This window comes from Herpailurus yagouaroundi, unplaced genomic scaffold, assembly GCF_014898765.1.
Source record: "Herpailurus yagouaroundi ecotype Mexico unplaced genomic scaffold, PumYag 182, whole genome shotgun sequence".
Taxonomy (NCBI): Eukaryota; Metazoa; Chordata; class Mammalia; order Carnivora; family Felidae; genus Herpailurus; species Herpailurus yagouaroundi.
In genome coordinates, this window is record NW_024412413.1 from 8,867,733 (window position 1) to 8,887,241 (window position 19,509).

The 19,509-nt window shown below is 50.0% G+C and overlaps 1 protein-coding gene across 3 annotated transcripts in view; it reads right to left on the reverse strand.

Annotated features, from left to right (window-relative positions):
- Window positions 1–9,139: 9,139 nt before the first annotated feature.
- Window positions 9,140–19,509, reverse strand: part of GRAP2 (GRB2 related adaptor protein 2) — a 62,122-nt gene continuing 51,752 nt past the window's right edge. The window contains exons 4-8 of one of the 3 annotated variants that reach the window (XM_040490765.1): window positions 19,327–19,446; window positions 15,741–15,909; window positions 13,260–13,445; window positions 11,934–12,056; window positions 9,140–11,384 (exon numbers count right to left, since the gene is read on the reverse strand). In XM_040490765.1, coding sequence (XP_040346699.1) covers window positions 11,124–11,384; window positions 11,934–12,056; window positions 13,260–13,445; window positions 15,741–15,909; window positions 19,327–19,446 — 859 coding nt within the window. In that variant the 3' untranslated portion in view covers window positions 9,140–11,123. The remainder of the gene's footprint in view (window positions 11,385–11,933; window positions 12,057–13,259; window positions 13,446–15,740; window positions 15,910–19,326; window positions 19,447–19,509) is intronic. The other 2 variants (XM_040490764.1, XM_040490766.1) reach the window with 2 other exon arrangements.

Genomic DNA, 19,509 nt, shown 5'->3' on the forward strand with positions numbered 1-19,509 from the left:
GTTTGGCAGAGGAAGAGTTACTCTCTGAGGGTGGAATCCAGGAGGGCTTTGTGAAGGAGGTGGCATTTTCCCTGGCCTTGCAGACTGGCTAGGACATGGACAGGGGGCAATAGGAAGGGTGGGAGACTCCAGGTGGGGGACCTGCAATCTGAGTCAGCAAAGGAGGAATCTGCAGGGTTCAGGGCAGAGAGTAACCCCGAGGTCCTGCCTCCCTCTCACTGCCCCGTCTCTGGGAGGCAGCTTGAACCTCAATCCAGAAATGGTGGCGGGGCTGGGGGTGGGGTAGTTTTTAGTAGAGAAGGTGCCTGATCTGCGTGGAGTGATGTGTAAAGAAGCAGAGAGCCTGGAGGCAGGCAGAGCAGCCAGAGGAAGTAACGGCCCCATTCTCCCTTCAAGAATCCCTCCTTTATTTGGCCCAAACCCTCAGCATTTTGTCCCTTGCAGGCCACTGTTACAGGGCAGCCATCCCCTGGAAGGAGGCGGGCAAGGTCTACTCCCAAAGTTGATTTACTACCTCAGCAGGCTCTCGGTGTGATAGGTGCGGAGAGACTCGCCCTGAGGAGGGCTGAGTACAGGACAGGCAAGTTTCAAAGGAGAGGAGGCCTTTGCAACAACATGTCGCTGGGGGTGGGGTGGGGCGGGGCGAAGAAGGCTGTTTCTGCCACAGTGGAAGGTGTAGTGGGGCCGCCCTCTATTTGCTAGGCCCTCACCAAGCAGTTCCTATAACTGTGTTTATGTCTCATGACACTTAGTGCTTTTGTCTCTGGTTCTCTAGCTTAGCTCCGAGAGGTCAAGTAACTGGTCCAGGCTCACACGGTCAGTGGCAGAGTCTGGACAGAGACGCGGGTGTGCCTGAATCAAAGCTCGGCTTTCTCCACTTTTCCACACTGCCTGCAGGGGAAAGTAGGGGAGAGCTAGAGGGGAGGGGGGACTGGGGTACATGGTTCAAGGATGTACTTTCTCTATGGGACTAGGAAGTTCTAGAGTGCCCCGAATCACAGCTGGCAGCTCAAAGGCCACTCGCCCTGACACCCTACTCGTTCTCATACCCTACATACAAGGTACGGATTCCTCCTTCTGCTCCTGACCAGGAAGCGGGAAACTCAGCTGTTGAGTGGGTGTGGAGAATGTTCCCTGATATGACTCCAGCACCCTGGGCCACACTCAGACATACCCCTGTTCTTCCTGTGTATATGGCAGGGGAAGGATAAGGAGCTGCCAAGACTTAGAACTTCCGAGGAAGAAGGTGGAAAGCAGACCAGCTGCTGGAGGTGGAATGGGTAGGGTCCAACCTCTCTTTTGGGGTCACGGGGGCCACCTGTGACAATGGACATCAGATGGTGGTGGTGGTCCCAGGGAGCCAGCTGCCTTCGGGGGCCCCAGCATGAGGCCAATGGAGGGTTAAGGGGGTGAAGCACAGACAGGGAACAGAGCGGCAGCCCATGTCCACAGGCAGGATGGCAGCCAGTGCTAAGAGACTCCAGCAGTGGGGAATCTGGATCCTGGAAAGGGACTGGCATGAACTAGACGGGGAGGGGAGAACTTGGGTGCCACAGACGTCCCAGCACTTGGGCCTGGCTAGGGATCTTACTACAGGAATGAAAGAAGAGGGTGGGGCCAGGGCTCAGATCAAGGGCAGGATCAAGTAGCCAATCCTAGAGGTTTGTGCAGAGCCCCACAAGTCAAGAGTTGGCCCCAGGGGGCTGGGCCTGTGACATGGCTCCAGGGGACAGAAAAGCCAGCAGAGCCCGGGGATGGGCCTTTAGCAAGCCAGGTACCCTAAGGCGACACACCCATTATGGGACTTCCTTAGGAAGTTTAGGTTCAGTAAAGGACCCAGGGAGTCCCAGGGACTCCAGAGTATCAATTTCAGAAGCTAAATTACTGTCAACAGAAGGGAGGATGTCCATGACTTTTATCTGTCCTACTAGAGACACAGGCTTGCTAGTTTCTCTCTTTTATCTTAAACACAACTCAGTCCATTCCTTTTCTGCGCCCGTCTTGAGTCATTGTTACCTAAAAGGAGTCTGAGGATCAGTGTCTATTTAGTATATGCCATCTGCACGCATCAGTGGTTTAGAGCAAGAAGAGACCTAGCCCCTCCTTTATTTTACTGACAAGGCAAACAAGGCACAGAGGGGTGAAGAGGTTTCCTGAAGGTCCAGAGGCCCAGAGTCCAGGCTGGGGACCCCCCGGCCAATGCTCCCTTTCCCCTGCATCCCCCACCTCATCTGGACTTGCCATGGCAACCAAGCCTCCTCCAGCGTGGGAAGCAGAGGCTGCGTAGCCGTTACCTAGCAACTCCCCATAACCAGGTCAGAGCAGGGGGAGGGAGGAACCATGTGCTGCCCACCCTGGGGAATTCCGTCCCGCTGCAGTGGGATTGCCCACGTCAGAACATGGCCACAAATGACCCTGGATAGAGGCAAACCCAGAAGCCCCTGAGTGGAGAAGTCTCACGCCAACATCAGTGATATTGCCGGGATTGTGGCACAGACCTGGCTGGCCGGGGCCTCTGTCCCCAGAGCAGACCCAGGGCCTCACTACGTACGGTTCTGGTTTCTGTGAATAGCATGGCAGCTGTCCTCACTAACACGCTGGCTTAATATGCACGTGGGAATCCATTGCGGAGGGCCGATGGAAGTGTGCGTGTGTGTACGTGTGTGTGTGTCCATGTAGGCATTTCAACTTTGAGGGGAAAGCCGAGGAGCTATGCTGCCTCACTTTGCCTTCTTGTTCCTTAGTTATCCCGAGAAACGTTTATGGAATGCCCTGGTCGTAAGATTTGTGCATCTTCTTCTAACATTTCCTGTAGATTAGGTCTTGAAGGCCATTGCCCACTGTCACCCTACCCCACCCACTTCCTCCTTTAGGGCAGGGCTCTGCCTGGGTTCTCAGGTTCTGCCCCCTACAGGGTCCCTTCCATTGGTCTAAGGCAGTCACGGTGGTCTCGTTCTCTTGGAAATTGCTGGTTTAGGAATGGCATGTGATCTAGTCATGCCAATGGGATCCGAGGGAATGGCTGCCATATGACTTCTGAGAAAGGTTTTCCTCACAAATTTAAACTGACATTGTCAGTCCACACAGGATGTCTGGTACTGCAACAGCCACTAGGAAGAGACACCCTTGATGTTCAAAGGATGGCATCGTTGAACCATTGAACTCAGCAAGCCAGGAACTGCCCTACCTCCGGCCTTGTATGCGATATAAACTCCTCGTTGCCTGAGATACTTCAAGTCAGGGTTTCATCCTCCTGATGGATACTCTTGCTTTCGTGACCTCAGGCTCAGTCTGAGTGGGGCGCTCAATCGATGCCTGGACAAGGCTTGATATTAAAAGTAAAAGACCCAAAGGAGACAAATGTCCCTCTCGCTGAGTAAGTCAAAGATATGACTCCTTGGTTCTTTGTCTCCTATGTTGGAACTAAAACGGGACCTGCAACTACAGGACCAGCTTCTTGAAGGTTGAACAGACTTCTTCCTGAAGGACCTGAAGGCTTCTCCTACATTGCCAGTGCCTAGCACACTTCATTCATTCATTCATTCATTCATGCAGTGGTGCTGAGTCTGGTTCCTCTCTGCTCATGAGAGCCAACTGTGCACATCTAATCCCCGCTCCGGATTCACTGATGTCTTGTTGGTAGTTTGAAATCAGCCACGGTGGGGGGTTCTTTTTTAATTTTTTAACAGACTTACTTTGTTTTAGAGTACTTTTAGGTTCACGGCAAAATTGAGCAGAAGACGGAGTTTCCTTACACTTCCCACACGTGCGTAGCCTCCCCCGTTATCAATCACCCCCACCTGAGTGGTACACTGGTTACAGCTGGTGAACCTACGTCAACACATCATTATCACCCAAAGCCCATAGTTTACCTCCGGGTTCACTCTTGGTGGTGTGCATTCTATGGGTTTTGACAAATGTGTAATGACATATGGCCACCATTATAGTATCACAGGGAATAGTTTCACTGCTCCAAAAATCTTCTGTGTTCCACCTCTTCTTTTCTTCCTCCCACCTCACCCTTGGCAACTGCTGATCTTTTTACCGCCTCAAGAGTTTTGCTGTTTCTAGGATGTCATATAGTTGGAATCATACAATACGTAGCCTTTGCAGATTGGCTTCTTTCACTTAGTGCTAGGCATTTAAGTGTCTACATATCTTTTCATGGCTGGATAGCTCATTTCTTCTTAGCACTTTATACCGTACCATTGTCTGGATCTACCACAGCTTAGTTATCCACTCACTGGAGGACACCTTGGTTGCTTCCAAGAGTTGGCAATTATGAATGAGACAGTCATAAACATTCATGTCCAGGTTTTTGTGTGGACATGTGTTTTCAGCTCCTTTGGGTAAATACCAAGGAGCATGATTGCTGGATCGTATGTTAAGACTATGTTTAGTTTTGTAAGAAACTGCCAAACTGTCTTCCAAAGGGGCTGTACCAGTTTGCGTTCCCACCAGCAGTGAATCAGAATTCTTGTTACTCCACATCCTTACCAACAGTTAGCGTTGTCAGTGTTTTGGACCTTGGATTTACAAAAAAAAAAAAAAAAAATGCTTATTTATTTACTTTGATAGAGAGAGAGCATAAGCAGGGGAGGGGCAGAGAGAGAGAGAGGGAGAGAATCCCAAGCAGGCTCCATGGTGTCAGCACAGAGCCCAATGCAGGGCTCAATCTCACTACCATGAGATCATGACCTAAGTCAGTATCAAGAGTTGAACACTTAACCAACTGAGCACCCAGGTGCCCCTGGACCTTAGATTTTCTAAGAGCTGTGCCATTGTATCTCATCATTTTAATTTGCATTTCCTTAGTGACATATAGTGTTGAACATCTTTTCATGTGCTTATTTGTGATCTAATATCTTCTTCAGTGAGGTGTCTGTTCAGCCCTTTTGCCCATTTTTCATCTGGGTTGTTCATTTTCTTTTGTTGGGTTTTAAGAATTCTTTGTTTATTTTGGATAACAGTTCTTTTCTTTTCTTTTCTTTTCTTTTCTTTTCTTTTCTCTTCTTTTTTAAGTAGGCTCCACACCCAGTGTGGAGCCCACTGTGGGGCCCAAACTCACAACCCTGAGATCAAGACCTGAGCTGAGATCAAGAGTTGGAAGCTCAACCAACTGAGCCACCCCGGCGCCCCTGGATAACAGTTATTTATCAGATAAGTTTTTTTGTAAATATCTTTTCTCATTCTGTGGCTTGTCTTCTCATACTCTTGACACATGGTAGGAATATTCACAACACAGAACCGGCAAATGTGACAAATCAGGGCTTTCCTTCAGAGAGCAGTTGTTAAACATTTATCAGTATACCAATGCATGTCTGCATCAACCATTTATTGGGTGAACTGTTTGTGCACTCAAAAATGTTCAGGGACTCCTGCGTGGCTCAGTTGGTTAAGTGTCCAACTTTGGCTCAGCTCATGATCTCGCGGTTTATGAGTTCAAGCACCACATCAGAGCCTGGAGCCTGCTTTGGATTCTGTCTTCAGATTCTCTGCTGCCTTTTCCCTCCCTGCTCATGATCTGTCTCTCTCTCTCTTTCTCAAAAATAAATAAAAACTTTTAAAAAATTTAAAAAAAATGTTCAGTCCAGTGGGGGAGGCAGGCTCAATGAATCACTGACCATATTACAGAGTTCTGAATATCGGGATAGAAGCACAACAAGGATGCTTATAGGAAAATGAAGAAGGAACATCTTCAGCAGCCATGAAGTTGGGATGGCTCCCCAGTGGGCCACTTGAGCCCTGAGCTAAGTATTTCAAAGTGAGTAGAAGTTGCATGGATCCATACTGCCCAATAAGGTAGCCACTTGCCATGTCTCACTATTTAACTCACTCACACCAGCCACATTGCAAATGCTCAAGGGCCACAAGTGTCTGGAGGCTGCCACGTTGGACAGAGCAGATAGAGAACTTCTCCATCATCATCACAGAAAGTGCTATTGGACAGCACTGATCTGGACAAAAAGGTGGGGGAGAGGCATTCCAGGCAGAGGGAACCGAATGGGAAAACCCTGAGTTCTGAGACAACGTGACTCATTCTGAGGGGAGATGGGCATTGTGGCTAAACAAACAGGCAGCAGTCAGATCACAAAATGTCATTAGTGCCATGCCAAGGAGTTTAAACTCTAGCCTGAAAGCTAATGGGAGCCTCTGGAGGCTTTTGAACAGAAGCCTGATGTCATCAAGTTTGCATGTTAATAGGATCTCAATGGTAGTCAGTGGGCTGGATTAGAGGGGGCCAACCCAGAGGTGGAGAGACCGGTTCTGAAACTATTACAGTTGCCTGGGAGAGAAGCAAGAGAGGATTGAAATGAGGCAGTGACTGTGGCACAGATGTGGACAGAGGGCAGTGTAAAGAGATGTGGAGGACCCACTGGGTGATTGTGTCTGTCCCCTACGAGATGCTTCATAAATAGTTGTTGGTTTAATGAGTGAATCAGAGCTGAGCCCAGATTGTACAACAGGGTACATGTCCCCTGGCATCCTAGGTGATATCTATTGCACAAACAGGTACAAATGCGTTTCTTTTCAGCTGAAGGAGGAAGGGACAATAGGAAGAGAGGCAAACAAGAGAGATGGTGGGGAAGGTGGCTTCCTTTGTCCTGTGTGATGCGGAGAGGGCTCTGGTGAGAAGGGAATGAGCTGTGAGGGTCCCTTGACCTAGGAAGTGCCTCTCTGGGGGTCAGGGACAAGGGCTACTCAGAAGTAGGTACAGGCCATTCTCCACGCTTTCTCTTCCATGACTGCCTTGCCACGTGGACTGCAGGGCAGATTTGGTTTCCTGAAGGACTGGGCCATTTCATCAGCAAACAGGTGCACAGTAGGTTGGCAGCATCAGGAAAGACACTTTCTGCAGAAGATGTTCAGGGACAATGGAACATGGCCAGAGTAGGAGACATTAGCTGACGATGCTTAAACACATGAGAGATACCAGCCTCCCTCCCTTGGACTCTAGGAAGTAACTGGAGATATTGAGGGCCGTTGGCTAAAAGCTACTGTAACTTGGGCATCAATGTGAATATCACTTTGTTTGCACCTACGGGTCCATAAGGCCCAGGACCTTTGGGTTATAGAATGAATGCTAGGTGACATGAGGCAGGTTTCACTTGCTCATTCATGAAACAAATACTTGTTGAGCCTTCTGTGTGCCAAGCACAGTGCTACATGCTGTACCTACAGTGGTTTACAAAACAGAGATGATCCCTGCCCCCAGGGACTTACAGTCCAATAGTCCAACAGACTGGTATATGTGCTAATCAGGGAAAGCACCAGCAACCTCAAGATAATCCAATAGAAAGGGTTCTTTTAGATTAAGGCCAAGAAAGGACAATTTGAGAAAGTGACGTTTAAGCTGAAGAGGGAACAAGAGGTATGAAGGCTTTGGGGACCGATCTTTGGGCACCTGGAGGCCGAGAGAAGGCCAGTGGGTGGAGGCATGGCAGCCAGGAGGGGAGGGGTGCAGAGGAGGCTGGAGAGGGAGGCAATGAGAGACCTCACGGGGCCACATCAGGACTTGGATTCAAATTTAAGCACAGTGGCAGGGGAGTGACGTGATCAGACTTGTGTTTTACAAAGATCACTCTGGCATCTGTGTGAATGGACTGGGGATGAGAGAGTATGCAGGGAGAAACGTGTCAAGGCTTATTCAGTTGCCTAAGGGAGAGGTGATGGTGGCACAGCTGTGGTGTTGGGAGAGACGTGGAGGACCCTGAGTAGGATCGAGACAAAAATTTTTCTTGTGACCTTGTTTTGGTCTACACAGGCTGAAGAGTTAACTTTAGACAAGGCAAACAGCAAGTATTTGCTCATGCCAATCAGTGCCCACTGTGACCTGTTTCGCTTTGGGTGAATGAGATCTGACAGTGCCCCCGTCACATGGGCCATCCCCCTGCCTCCGAGCAGGACCACACCTGATGCGAGTCCATTTTATGTTCAAAGAATCCTGAGAAAGATGTCTCACAACTTCTGTAACCTCTGCTTCTCTTTAAAATAATCACTACTGGGCAACCCCTGTTTGTATTTCATCTGGATGCCTCTCACCCTAAAGTTGCTTGATTCTTGGTAGAGATGAAGATGCTGACAAAAGTCACCCGGCCATCAAATAGGAATGACGTCATAATGACAGTTCTGAGTCCTGTCTCTGCTCAGAGTGACTTATTTGTGAGCAACACAGAGAAGTGCCCGAATATCCCGAGAAAAGGGATCTAATTAGATTTTTGTAGCTTTTTAGCTGCGAAGTTCTTTGCTCTTGCTACTTAAAGTGTGGTCCGTGGACGGAGTAACATCACCTCGGAGCTTGGTAGAAACGCAGGGTTGAATCAGAACCTACATTTTACCGCATTCCCTGGGCAACTCACCGGCACATTAATTTTGAGAAGCGCTGCCTCAGATCAGATGCCTAAGGCCATCTGAAAGCGGGTGGGCAGTGGCAGGTACCAGACATCTGACATGCAGCGAGCCTCAGCAGGGCGTTAGGAAAACCGAACTGGTTCAGCCAGATCTAGACTTTCTCTGGAAGCTCCCTGCCCCCAGGTCATGCAGAGCATTTCAGCTGGAGTCACAGACAAGGTGCTGTTTCCCTGATTGTGTTGTGGCTGGAAGGAGGGCCGAGTGGACTCAGGTAGAGAGCAGCTCCTCATGCGTTCCTCCAGGCAGCACCAGAGGCCCAGGGACATTGCTTGCCCGCGCCCCCCCCCCCCCCCATATGGATAGTTTGGTCCTTGTCCTCTTAGCCTGGTCCCTAAGGGCCTTAGCTCCCTGTGGGTGGTTAGGATGATTCTTGCTTCCTTCTGCATTGAGCCACGTGATGTGCAGGGGCAAGGCTGTTTTAGCACCTCAATTAAAGACTCAATTAAAGTTCCAGGGGTTCTGGAAGCCCTGCCCGCACTGTGCGGTCAACCTCTGCAGGCCAGTGACCCCTGCCCCTGGAGGGGAGTGTGACACAGACACGGGACACAGCCTGGCCAAACAAGGGCCCTGGGCGTATCACTGCTTTCTCGAGACGTGTTTCAAGGCACAAAATCCAGGCCAGAACCAAATCAGCTCCCTCTCCCTTCGCTGGGGCTGGTCCTCCCACATAATCAGACAAATGGATGAGGTTTGTGGGCTGTTTAAAGCATATGGTTTGTAAATACTGTAAAACCAAACATCACTTTTGGCTTTTATTTACTGTAACATGTTCACATTACCTAGCACCGAAATAGCTTTTAGGTCTTCTCTGCCTTGCTTTTCTTTCTCCCTGTCCGTTCCTCTTCGTTCCTGTGGTGTCTTGGTCCCTGCCTTCCGTGGCGTTCGCGGCTCTGCTGTAACTCCTCCTTCCCCACCTGCTGGATCCCTCCTTCCCCTGGTTGTCAGCCGCAGGCCGGCCTGCTGACTCTACTCCAACGTCTTCCTCGCCTGTCCCACTTACCATCTTGCTCCCTTTCCCTCCCTTTGTGTCTCACGCTGCTCCTTGGTCTTTTGAAACATCTCTGCTACCTTTTCCTTTCTGTTCTTTGATTTCTAAAGGCTGCGAGCCAAGATGTTCCTTACCGTCACCTGACTCCCCCTGCCTCTCTCAGGCTATTTTCTCTTCCCTCCCAAGACTCGCCGTGGAGTGCCTTCTTTTCCCCTTTTTCTCTAAAGACAACAGAGGGATCACAGAATCGTAGCGTTCAGAGTCAAAGGGACGCAGCCTATGTTACCCCGACAGTCGCTTCTGAGCCAGACACTCTTTCTTCTCCTTTCACCCTCGATAACGGCTGCCCCCGTCACTCCTTAGAGCAAGAAGGGCTGGGGAAGAAGACAAAGGAGCAGGCACACCTCACCCCCCATCATTCTCCCTCACCAACACGTGCACCCAGCCTGTCACTTAGGCCTCATCACACACACACACCCTCTTCTCAGGTCTCTCGGGTCAGACGTGTTTGCTCCCAGGCTCCACCAAAACGCTGTTTCCTTCTCCGGGGTCCCTTCTCCCCAGCCAGGCCAGCCTGTGCTCCACACCCCCAGCTGAGCCCAAGAAAACATAATTCTATTTTGAGGTGGCAGGAGAGACAGAGACAATGGGGTCCCTCTCCCCAGGTCAGCTCTTGGGTCGAGGCTGGAGAGAGGATGCCAGCAATGACTCTACGGCCAGATCCAACAGGAAGCTCCCGTCAAAGCCGGCTCCCTCCCAGGGTCAAGTTCAGTCAATCAATCAACCAATCAACAATTGCTAGTCAATGCTCTTGTGGAGTGGGCTTCCCTCTCTGCCACTGGGCAAAGCATCCTCAGGACAACGGAAAACCAATAGAGACCCAAAGAGACACCCTGGGAGTTGTAAAACAATGGCTTTAAAGTCCCGCATTCTCAGCCAGGGCTTCTCCGAGCACTTTACAGAATGTCAGATGCTGCTTTCTTGGTATCCGGGGAAACAGAGGTGACACCCAAGCAAGCCACTGGGGATTTGTGAAAAACCCGCCATTTGCCAGTGCTGGGCTCCTCACGGTCTCTGTTTCTCAGGGCTGAGGAGCACTCCGGCGAGGGAGGTGAAGGTCTCCGCTGAGCACGGGGCAGGAGGCCAGCCTCGCCCAGGCCTCCAGGCCCCCGCTGCTCCAGTCCCGTGTGGCTGCTCCTCTGGTCTCAACCCAGCAGTGCCCACCCTGGTCGCACAGGAGGGACGTTGCCCTGCAAAACCTCAAGGGGAGCGGGGCTCGGAGGGAAAGCCGAAACGTGGCCCCACCGAGTCCGGCTCCACCCTGCTGTTCTGCGTCCAACGCCGGGATGTGGATCTCTGCTCAGCTAGTCTCAGTGAAAGTCCCAAGACCAGGAGGAAGCGGTGCCATCTTAAGGACAGGAAGAACTTCGGTTTCATGTCTCTGCCCCACCCCCACCCCAACTTTCCCCCTGCCTTCCACACACCCGCTGAGGGGAGAGCAGAAAAAGAAGTACGAATAGAATTCTCCACCTGACTTCCTTTCATATCAACTAATGAACCGACCGCATCGCCAATAAATTACTATTATCGAATGCACGTACACATAGGCGCGTGTGTGTGCACACGCATATACACGGATGTACACGTAGTTCCAGCAGTTCTCCCCTGCCCCCTCTCTTGCAGGCAGCTTCAGACGAAAGCCTCGGGCCCCACCGGAAGGGGCTCATCGCATCATGGGGGCCACGTAGTTGGCGGGGAAGAGGCCGAGCTTGTTGTGCAGGCGGCCGGTCCACCAGGACGGGTTGGAGCTGTCCAGCACCTCCACCACCTCTCCGCAGCGGAAGCCCAGCTCGTCGTCCTCAAGGGCCTCGAAGTCGTACAGCGCCCGGGCCCACCGCACTCGCTGTCGGGGAAACACAGAGGGGTCCTGCCGAGCCAGGGCGGCTGGGCTGGCCTTGGGAGCCACGGTCACACGGAGGAGGCTCTGCGGCCAGACAGAGTCCTCTGTGAGCAGTCTGCCCTGGAGGCTGGCTTGTGGCTCTCCAGAGACGCCCCAAGCAAGCCCCGCCGGAGCTGCAAGCACACCTCGCTGCACGATATCAGAACTCCGAGACTCAGGACTTTTACCCGCGGAGATGTTATTCTCCGAGGCCCCAAGAGAATCCTGGACAACTACTCTCCCTACATCGATACGTGGTCTTTTTATTGTCTTCAGGGGACAGAGAGGATGGCAGCGTGCCCAAGCTGACAGCCCACGGTGCTAGCGCAACCGAGGCAGATGGATCGCAATGAAAAAGGCGACAGATCTCCCCCTCCCCTAGAGCCGGAGCCAGGACAGGGCAAGGCCCTGCGGCCAGACGACGACAGACCGGGATCGGCTCTGCCCCGGGGACACCTCTCCGCCCTCACTTGCTGGGTTCCCACCACCTCCGTTCTGAGCTCCCAGCAGCGTGTCTCTCCTGGAGGACCGACCATTTCCTTAAGTGCCCCTCTTGCCACCTTCACTGAGCCCAGAGAGGGAAGGTTCACGTACCCCGGCCACTTGGAGCTGAACTGGGTCTGTGTGTCTCCGGTGCATGAGGGCGGCGTTCATTTCGCTGGTCATGCCCACGCCACAGTGCCCGTCGTTTATGTCAAGGCTGGTTCCCCGGCGTTCCTAGAAACACATATAATGGAGGACCCTGTCACCGCACCACATCCCTCTCAGCCCGCAACCCCCCCCCCCCCAAACCCCGCGCCTTGCTCAGATGCCATGGACACAGCCAGTGTTCCAAGAATACTTGCTGCTGATGACAATAAGCCCCAGCTGGTGGGGTGAGGTGGAAGGATAGCAAAGGGACCTTCGGCTGTGAAGACCATGCCAGATTTCATTCATTCAATCAAAGAATATTTATCAGGCACCTGCCCCGTATGTAGTACTGTCCTAATCACCGGGGATTTGTAGCTGGAAAGAAAAGGTCCTTGTCTTCGTGGAGGGTCAGTTTAGAGAGGAAACCATACACATTTAAGTGTAAAGAGAATGTCTGAGTCTGCCAGGGTAATCAAGGAAGGCTTCCTAGAGGAGGTGATACTTGGCCTCCAGCTTAGAGGAGGAGAAGGATCAGCCAGGAGAGGGCATTTTAGGCCAAGGAAACATCATATAAAAAGCCCCCAAGGTATGAGAGAAAACACAATCGATCATTCCGGTAACTAAAGATAGTGCAGTGTTGCTGGAATGTGTGTTTGCTCCAGGAGTGGGGAGGGTGGGGGGTGGGGAGGTTTGGGGAGAGTCTGCAGGAGAGAGGCTGGGGAAACAGCTCACAAAGGGCTTAGTATGCCCTACTGAGGAATTTAGGAACGATGTTATCTGGCCGTATTGTCCGTCTCGGTAAGCGGCCCCAAATCCCATCTGGAACAAGGCAGGGGATAAATAAATAAATAAGCAAGGCTCTATTGTGGGTGTTAAACTGCTTTTCTTGTGGATCTCCACAGCCAGATGGGTTAAGGGGCTGACAGGAAAATGGAGCAACGGTTCGCTGAATCCTCAGGGTAAGAATGTGCGTGCGTGCGTGTGTGTATGTGTGTTCAGGCGGGGAGCCAACGAATTCACAGAGACTTCTTTGCCAAGAGCAGTTCCTACATCACGTTATCATATTTCTGCCATTTGGGAGGTCCCGGGTCTTTATGAACTTTGTCAGCCCTCCCGGGCTCAGATGAGGCCGGGCCTCAGATGGCCCTCCCCTGCCCGCAGTCCCAGGACCACGACAGACCCCCCAAGCACGGACGGTTGTACGTGACACTGTAGGGAATTTCCCCACACTAAGTGGCCTGAGCCTCCCCTTCCCTACCTCGCTGTGCCCACGTCATTGTTTGGAGGTACCTGATGAAAGTGGGGGTGCTGTAGATAGCGCTGCTGCTGTGGCGGTGCCGGGGGGTACTGCGAGGGAGGGGGCGCTGGATGATCCGACAGCTTCCGGTTCATCGACGGCCGGATTTCTTCTCCCCCGGGCCCGCTGAGGTGTGGGCCTCCCTGGGGCCTCCGGTCCAGGCTGTTGCCCCGGTGACCCTGGGAGAGCACGAAGGTGATGTGGTTCCATCCTCCTCCCGAATCTCCCGGCCCCACCCCACCGTTCTGGCAGCTGCTTCCAGACTTTGCTGGAGAGACAGCTCCAAGAAACAGCTGGCGGGGGGCGGGCAGCCTAAACACAACCGGTGACAGTTCGGGCCCTCGCAGTTTCAGAAGTGGCCTCTACGTTCTCAGATTCTCCCAGGTTGGGGATTTCGGGCCTTTGGTTCACTTTCCACGTGCTACCCAGTCAGTCCCTTCCTAGCGGGCTTGTTTTTCTCTGTGTAATCAGGCTAAATATTCTGTTTCACTGACACAATGCCACCCCTCCTTATCTCGTGTTGCCACACCACGGGACAGCCTGCCCTCCCGATAAGCTCTGCTATTGACTTTGCGTGATTTTTAACTGTCATTTATAGCCTGGTGATAGAGACCCACACAGCAACCCTCTTGCAGCACCATGGAAACCAGGCCTGCCGCTGGGCATGCTGGGAAGGAGCAAGGCTTTTTGCTTAATGCGGCCATAACCTTGTGACTCAGAGGTCCTTTCTCGTTATTTTTATTTAACAATTACACAGGGTCCTGGGCTTCACATATGCCAGGCGCTATTCTAAGTGCCTTATTTGTTTATTTATTTATTTTGTTAATTAAGAAAAAAGTTTATTTGTTTGAAGAGAGAGAGTGTGTGTGCCCTTGAGCAGAGGGAGGGGCAGAGAGGGAGGAGAGAAAGAATCCCAAGCAGGCCCATGACGCTGGGATCGTGACCTGAGCTGAAATGAAGAGTTGGGTGCTCAACGGACTGAGCCACCCAGGCGCCCCTCTAAGTGCTTTACGGATATGAACTCGTTTAATCTAGTTTAATGCACTTTTATGCTAACTCTTTTAACTCTGCATGCACATCCTAGTAAATTAATACCTCTGTCTGTTTCTTGATTAAAATAACTCACAAGGTCTTTAGTTAACCTTTGTTTTCTTTCTGAACTTTTATGGGCACTGGCTGGGAACACCCTTTTTTCCTAGAACGGTCACTTCTCAAGCTTACAATTAACCAATTACCTGAAATGGTTTTCTCTACTTCCCCAGGGCATGTGTTGCTTTGAAAGTCTCAATGCCTTTTCAGATAACTCGTTTTCTGGGATTTCAACTATTCCAGAGAAGGCTTCTTTGTATAATACACACCTCTTTCTTATAACCATGTCATTTCCTTTGAAAGATATTTTATAATGTGTGTGTGTGCGCGCGGGGGGGAGGGAGGGGCGGTGAATTTACCTACAGGAGGCAACTTAACTTTTCCTTGGTGTTTACTATTGTCCAGACCCTATGGCAAGTGCTATCACTATGCTGTCTTATTTAATCCTTGCAACAGTCCAGGGGGGGAGGTATTCTTTTCTCTCCACTCTACAGATGAGAAATCTGACCCTTAGAAAGGTTTTTTAACTTGGCTAGGCAACAAGGACAGTTAGTGATGAAGTCAGGATTTAAAGCTAGGTTTGTCTGATGCATTTTCTATTAAAATGATACTCTAGAGGCACCTGGGTGGCTCAGTTGGTTAAGCGTCTGACTCTTGACCTCAGCTCAAGTCATGATCACACAGTTTGTGATCATACGGTGACAGCCCTGAGCCTGCTCGGGATTCTCTCTCTCCCACTCTCTCTCTGCCCCTTCCCTGCTCTCTCTCTTTCTCTCTCAAAATAAATAAACTTAAGAAAATCATTTATTAAAATATTTATATTTCATAATGTTCTAAGAGCAAGAATTCCAGGTCAATTTTTTTCCTCCAACACCCCCACCCCCCTTCTTGTGACAAAGCTCTCCCCACTGCCTTAGTCCTAGACTCCAGGCTGCTCTCCAACATCCCTGTGTGTGGCCCCCTGGCCTTCATCTCTGGGCAACTCCTAAGCTAGGCTGAAAGCTATGATGTAGTAGTATTTATAATAACAAAGTATCTACAGGTAAGAGCTGATGTTTGCTGAGTGTTGTTTGTAGCATTGTTAGGAATGACGTAAGGGGAGGGGATACATTATCTTCTCCAACCTTCACAACCATCCTGTGGGCTAGGTATCACCACCTTCTGGTTTTATGGATCAGTAAACTCAGGATTGGACAACTTTCCTAAGTCACATGGCTAGGAAGTGTTAAGACAGGGTTTAACTGAGATCTGACCTCCAGATCTGAGATGCTGTCTTCCAGAATACTCAGAGGACATGCCCATCAAATGCATCGCCTTGACGGGTCACATAGGACTCATGTTGCCTAAAATCTCCAGACTTGGGCTGATCGGGGCCTGAGGTGTACCTGATCCTCTCGGGTTCTATCCCTCAGAAAGATCTGCTTCTGTTTGGAGATGGAGGTCGTCCTGTAGTAGTCCACCAGCTTATTTAGAGATGGAAACTTCTCTGTCCACAGGAAGTAATTACCCTTGGTGTCTCTCATGACCTTGAAGTGCTGAACATCATCCTCATGCCTACAGATCAAGGAGAATCCACATTGTATATTACATCACGACAATGTCCCCACCCCCCAGGACTGACTGCCTCCAGGGATGCTGGAGTTCTGTTTGGGCAGGAAATGGAACCGCAAGTGCCTGCCCATCCAGTGGCAGGTGGGGCTGGCTCAGTTAAATTCTAAGGGGAGATTTGTCGGAGGGACCGCTCAGGACACAGGCTGCATTAGAAAGGATTTTTACATCAGCAGAAGATAATCTATTTTCTGACACTGGAGCCGACCTTTCATAAGAAAAAAAATGTTTCCAGGGTGCCTGGCTGGCTCAGTTGGTTAAGTGTCTGACTTCGGCTCAGGTCATGATCTCACGGTTTGTGGGTTCGAGTCCTGCATCGGGCTCTCTGCTGTCAGTGCAGAGCCTGGAGCCTGCTTCAGATCCTCTGCCCCTCTCTCTCTCTGCCCTTCCCCAGCTCGCACACTCTCTCTCTCTCTCAAAAATAAACATTTTTTAAAAAGTTCTTTAAAAAAAAAAGGAAAGAAAAAAATGTTCTTCTGAGTGCTTTAATGACTACAAGGTTAAGGACTCTTTACAATGTTTGTTTGAAACGTGGCAATCCCTGAGTTCTGTACTATGCTAAGAACTCTGACAAGACTCAGAGGGGAGGGCTTTTCACCCCTGTGACCTTTCCATGATCAGAAATACTTTGAACCAGCTCCTTTAAGCCCATAAACTAGCTCTGGACAGTAAGAGACCACCTTGAGAAATTTGTCACAATCGGTTCTCTATATAAAGGCGATCTCTTGGTCTTGGTTTACGTTTTACATAAGTAAGGTTACAGAAGATTTTGAACTTTTAGGGGAGAAAAGTTATATAGCGATGTGGTGTTTTCATTGTAAAGGACCTCTGAGATTGGTTAGCCTTGTCTCCATGTTACAGATGAAGGAGGACGCTGGTTCAGAGAGATGGCGGGGGCTTGGCCAAGGCCACCGTGAGTGAGTGGCAGAGCTGAGGCAAGAACCTCGCTCTCTGATTCCAGTCTAGCGAATTGGGCCTGTCACACCGTGTACACATGCTAACTTCTTTTAGATCGGCACCTTTTAGCACCAGCTGGAAATATTTGTACCAGGATTGGAGAAATTGGATTTTATTCATCTGGAAAGGGGGACCTTGGCCTTTACTAATAGCTCAATTAGTAACAGCTCAATTTCTCAGTGTTTCTCCATCACCAAGTCCTTCTCTTTTGGATGTCAAGTTTATTTGTCAAACAGACATACATTTATGTCTAAAAATAAACTAATGATACGAATTGCCTGATCCAACAGAAAGGTCACGAATTTAAAGAGAGTTGGAGAGTAAAGATACCTTGGAAGGTTAGTGCAGGTTTCTTAAGGATGGAATCAGTGGTCCATGTTCAGAGGGGACAGGAATTTTGACTGATCTTCAGTCTCCTCTTATGTGCTGGGCTCTGCTCAGAGCCAGGTGAGCCTGCGCAGTGACCTCTGCTGGACTGCTCTGGGGTAGAACTGACTTTGCAATCACTGCATGGCCTTCCCCTTGGAGGTGGCCCCTAACAGATGCTTTCTTCACTCTAACACCACACGGCTTAATTCATTAAGTCATTACTCCTCACATCTGTGCGTGGAGGAGGAAATATTCTTGTGATATAATTATTCATCTACCACCTCTGAGTCAAAGAAACAGAGAGAGAAACATTAACCCTTGCTGTCTCGTGAGCTGAGAGGACTGGATGTCAGGCTTGCAGCTGGTCATGTGCGCCCATGGAGAGAGAGTGGCTGCACCAACGTGTCAAGTTCAGAGAGGGGCCGAGAAAAGGATGTTACTCAGGGCTCCAGACTCTAAAACCTAGTGTTTCAGACCCTTAACAAATGCTAAGTGATAGGACTACAATTAGCTCTTAATTATCTTTGCATGACAGAAAGCAGATGTATGAATAAATGAAAATGATTTGCTTTGGAATATATTATGCCACATTTCTGCAAGAGATATAATCATGATTATGGCGATATTCACAAGGAGCTGCACTGGCAGAAGTCAAGGCTGACCGTTTTGGAGAATTCACCTTAGTGGAGGAAATATAAACCATAATTTCTAGCTGAAAAGCCACAGTCCACTTCATGCAAACCAAAGGCACCAAGAGATGCCCTTCAATGTAACCATTTCCGGGGTCCAGTCTGTAATCAGGGTCCTTAAGAAAGAGATTTGGTTGTAGGATTTATCAATAGAGCAAAATTGCATTAAAACCTGACAAATTTAGAATCTGTGATACATCAGTGTAGGCCTGAGCTAAAATTTACTACTGCCTAAGCTGTGAAAAAAAAAAAAAAGTTTTAGTTAAGGAAAATTAAGAGTTTAAGTAAGATTGCAAGGGCAAAGCTAATGAGACCAAGCTATTTTTGAGCACTTTAGAGGCATACGTGCATATGAATGGTTGACCCATTATTTGTAAGTCCTTCCTACCTATTCCTTAAAATATCCATTCTTTCTAAAGAGTAAAGTGGCCTCAGTTCATTACCTGAGATTGGATTTATGCGCTTAAAGCACTAAAGCTGTATGCCTTTCAAAGCGTATTGAACAATCTGAACCAACATTTCCTGTCAATGAACTTGACAGGCGGTCCCACCACACACGTCTCCTCCTGCATGGAAATCAGTGTTAAATTTATGCACTTTCACATGTGGCCACCACGCCTGATATGGGACTCGCGATTCCAGACAGGCTGACCACACGCAGTGTGCTCAGACTTGGGGTTTCTGAGTGTGGGGCTGTGTCATGTTTATGCCTGGACTGACTCACTTCCTCCCGGGCATGCACACGAGTGAGATTTTGCTGCTACCGTCCCTCACCCCAGCCCTCCTCGGCTCCCATCTGCTGCTGTCAGCTTGCTGCGTTACAGTGTGTTGACGTAGCCCTTCTTTTTGTGCCACCACGTACAGCTACCTCTGTCCCCTACAGCAGTGACTTGGGATTTTAATTGTCCTCGGAGCCTTCTTCCGACGTATATCAGTAGTTAAAGAAAAGGTTCAGATTTAAACCTCAAGACAGATGTGGACAACTGGGAATTCTCCCTTCCTTCTCCTGCCCCACTTCCTTGCACAAATACTCATTGAACACCTACTGGGTGCAAGGCACTGTTAAAGGCACAAAGCTGAAATAGAATAAAATCTTGTCCTTCCAGAATAAAAGTGCTCCTTCCAGAAGCACTTGGGCTGGAAGGGGAAGCAGATGAACATCTACATAATTTGGCCACAAACCAGCGTACTGAAGAGTTATATACATGTGTCATGGGAAGGAAATGGACGGCATCCCAGTTGATAAGATGCCTGGGCCCCTTGGCCACCATGCTCCTGAGCAATAAATAGGTCACATTCAAGAGGTCACCTCACGGCCTTAGCAGTCTGGGTTGGGGGTGGCCAGTACCTGACGGAGATGGAGAAGTCCCCTGGGGAGCTCTGGCTGGCCCGGATGATGAAGAAACCAACCTCCTTGCCCATCAGTAAGTTCTCTGCCTGGTGTCGGGAGAGGCCTTCGTGAAACCATCTATTAGATGAGATAAAACCAGAGGATCTTGGTGAGTTGCCAGAGCGATGGAGGGGAAGGGGA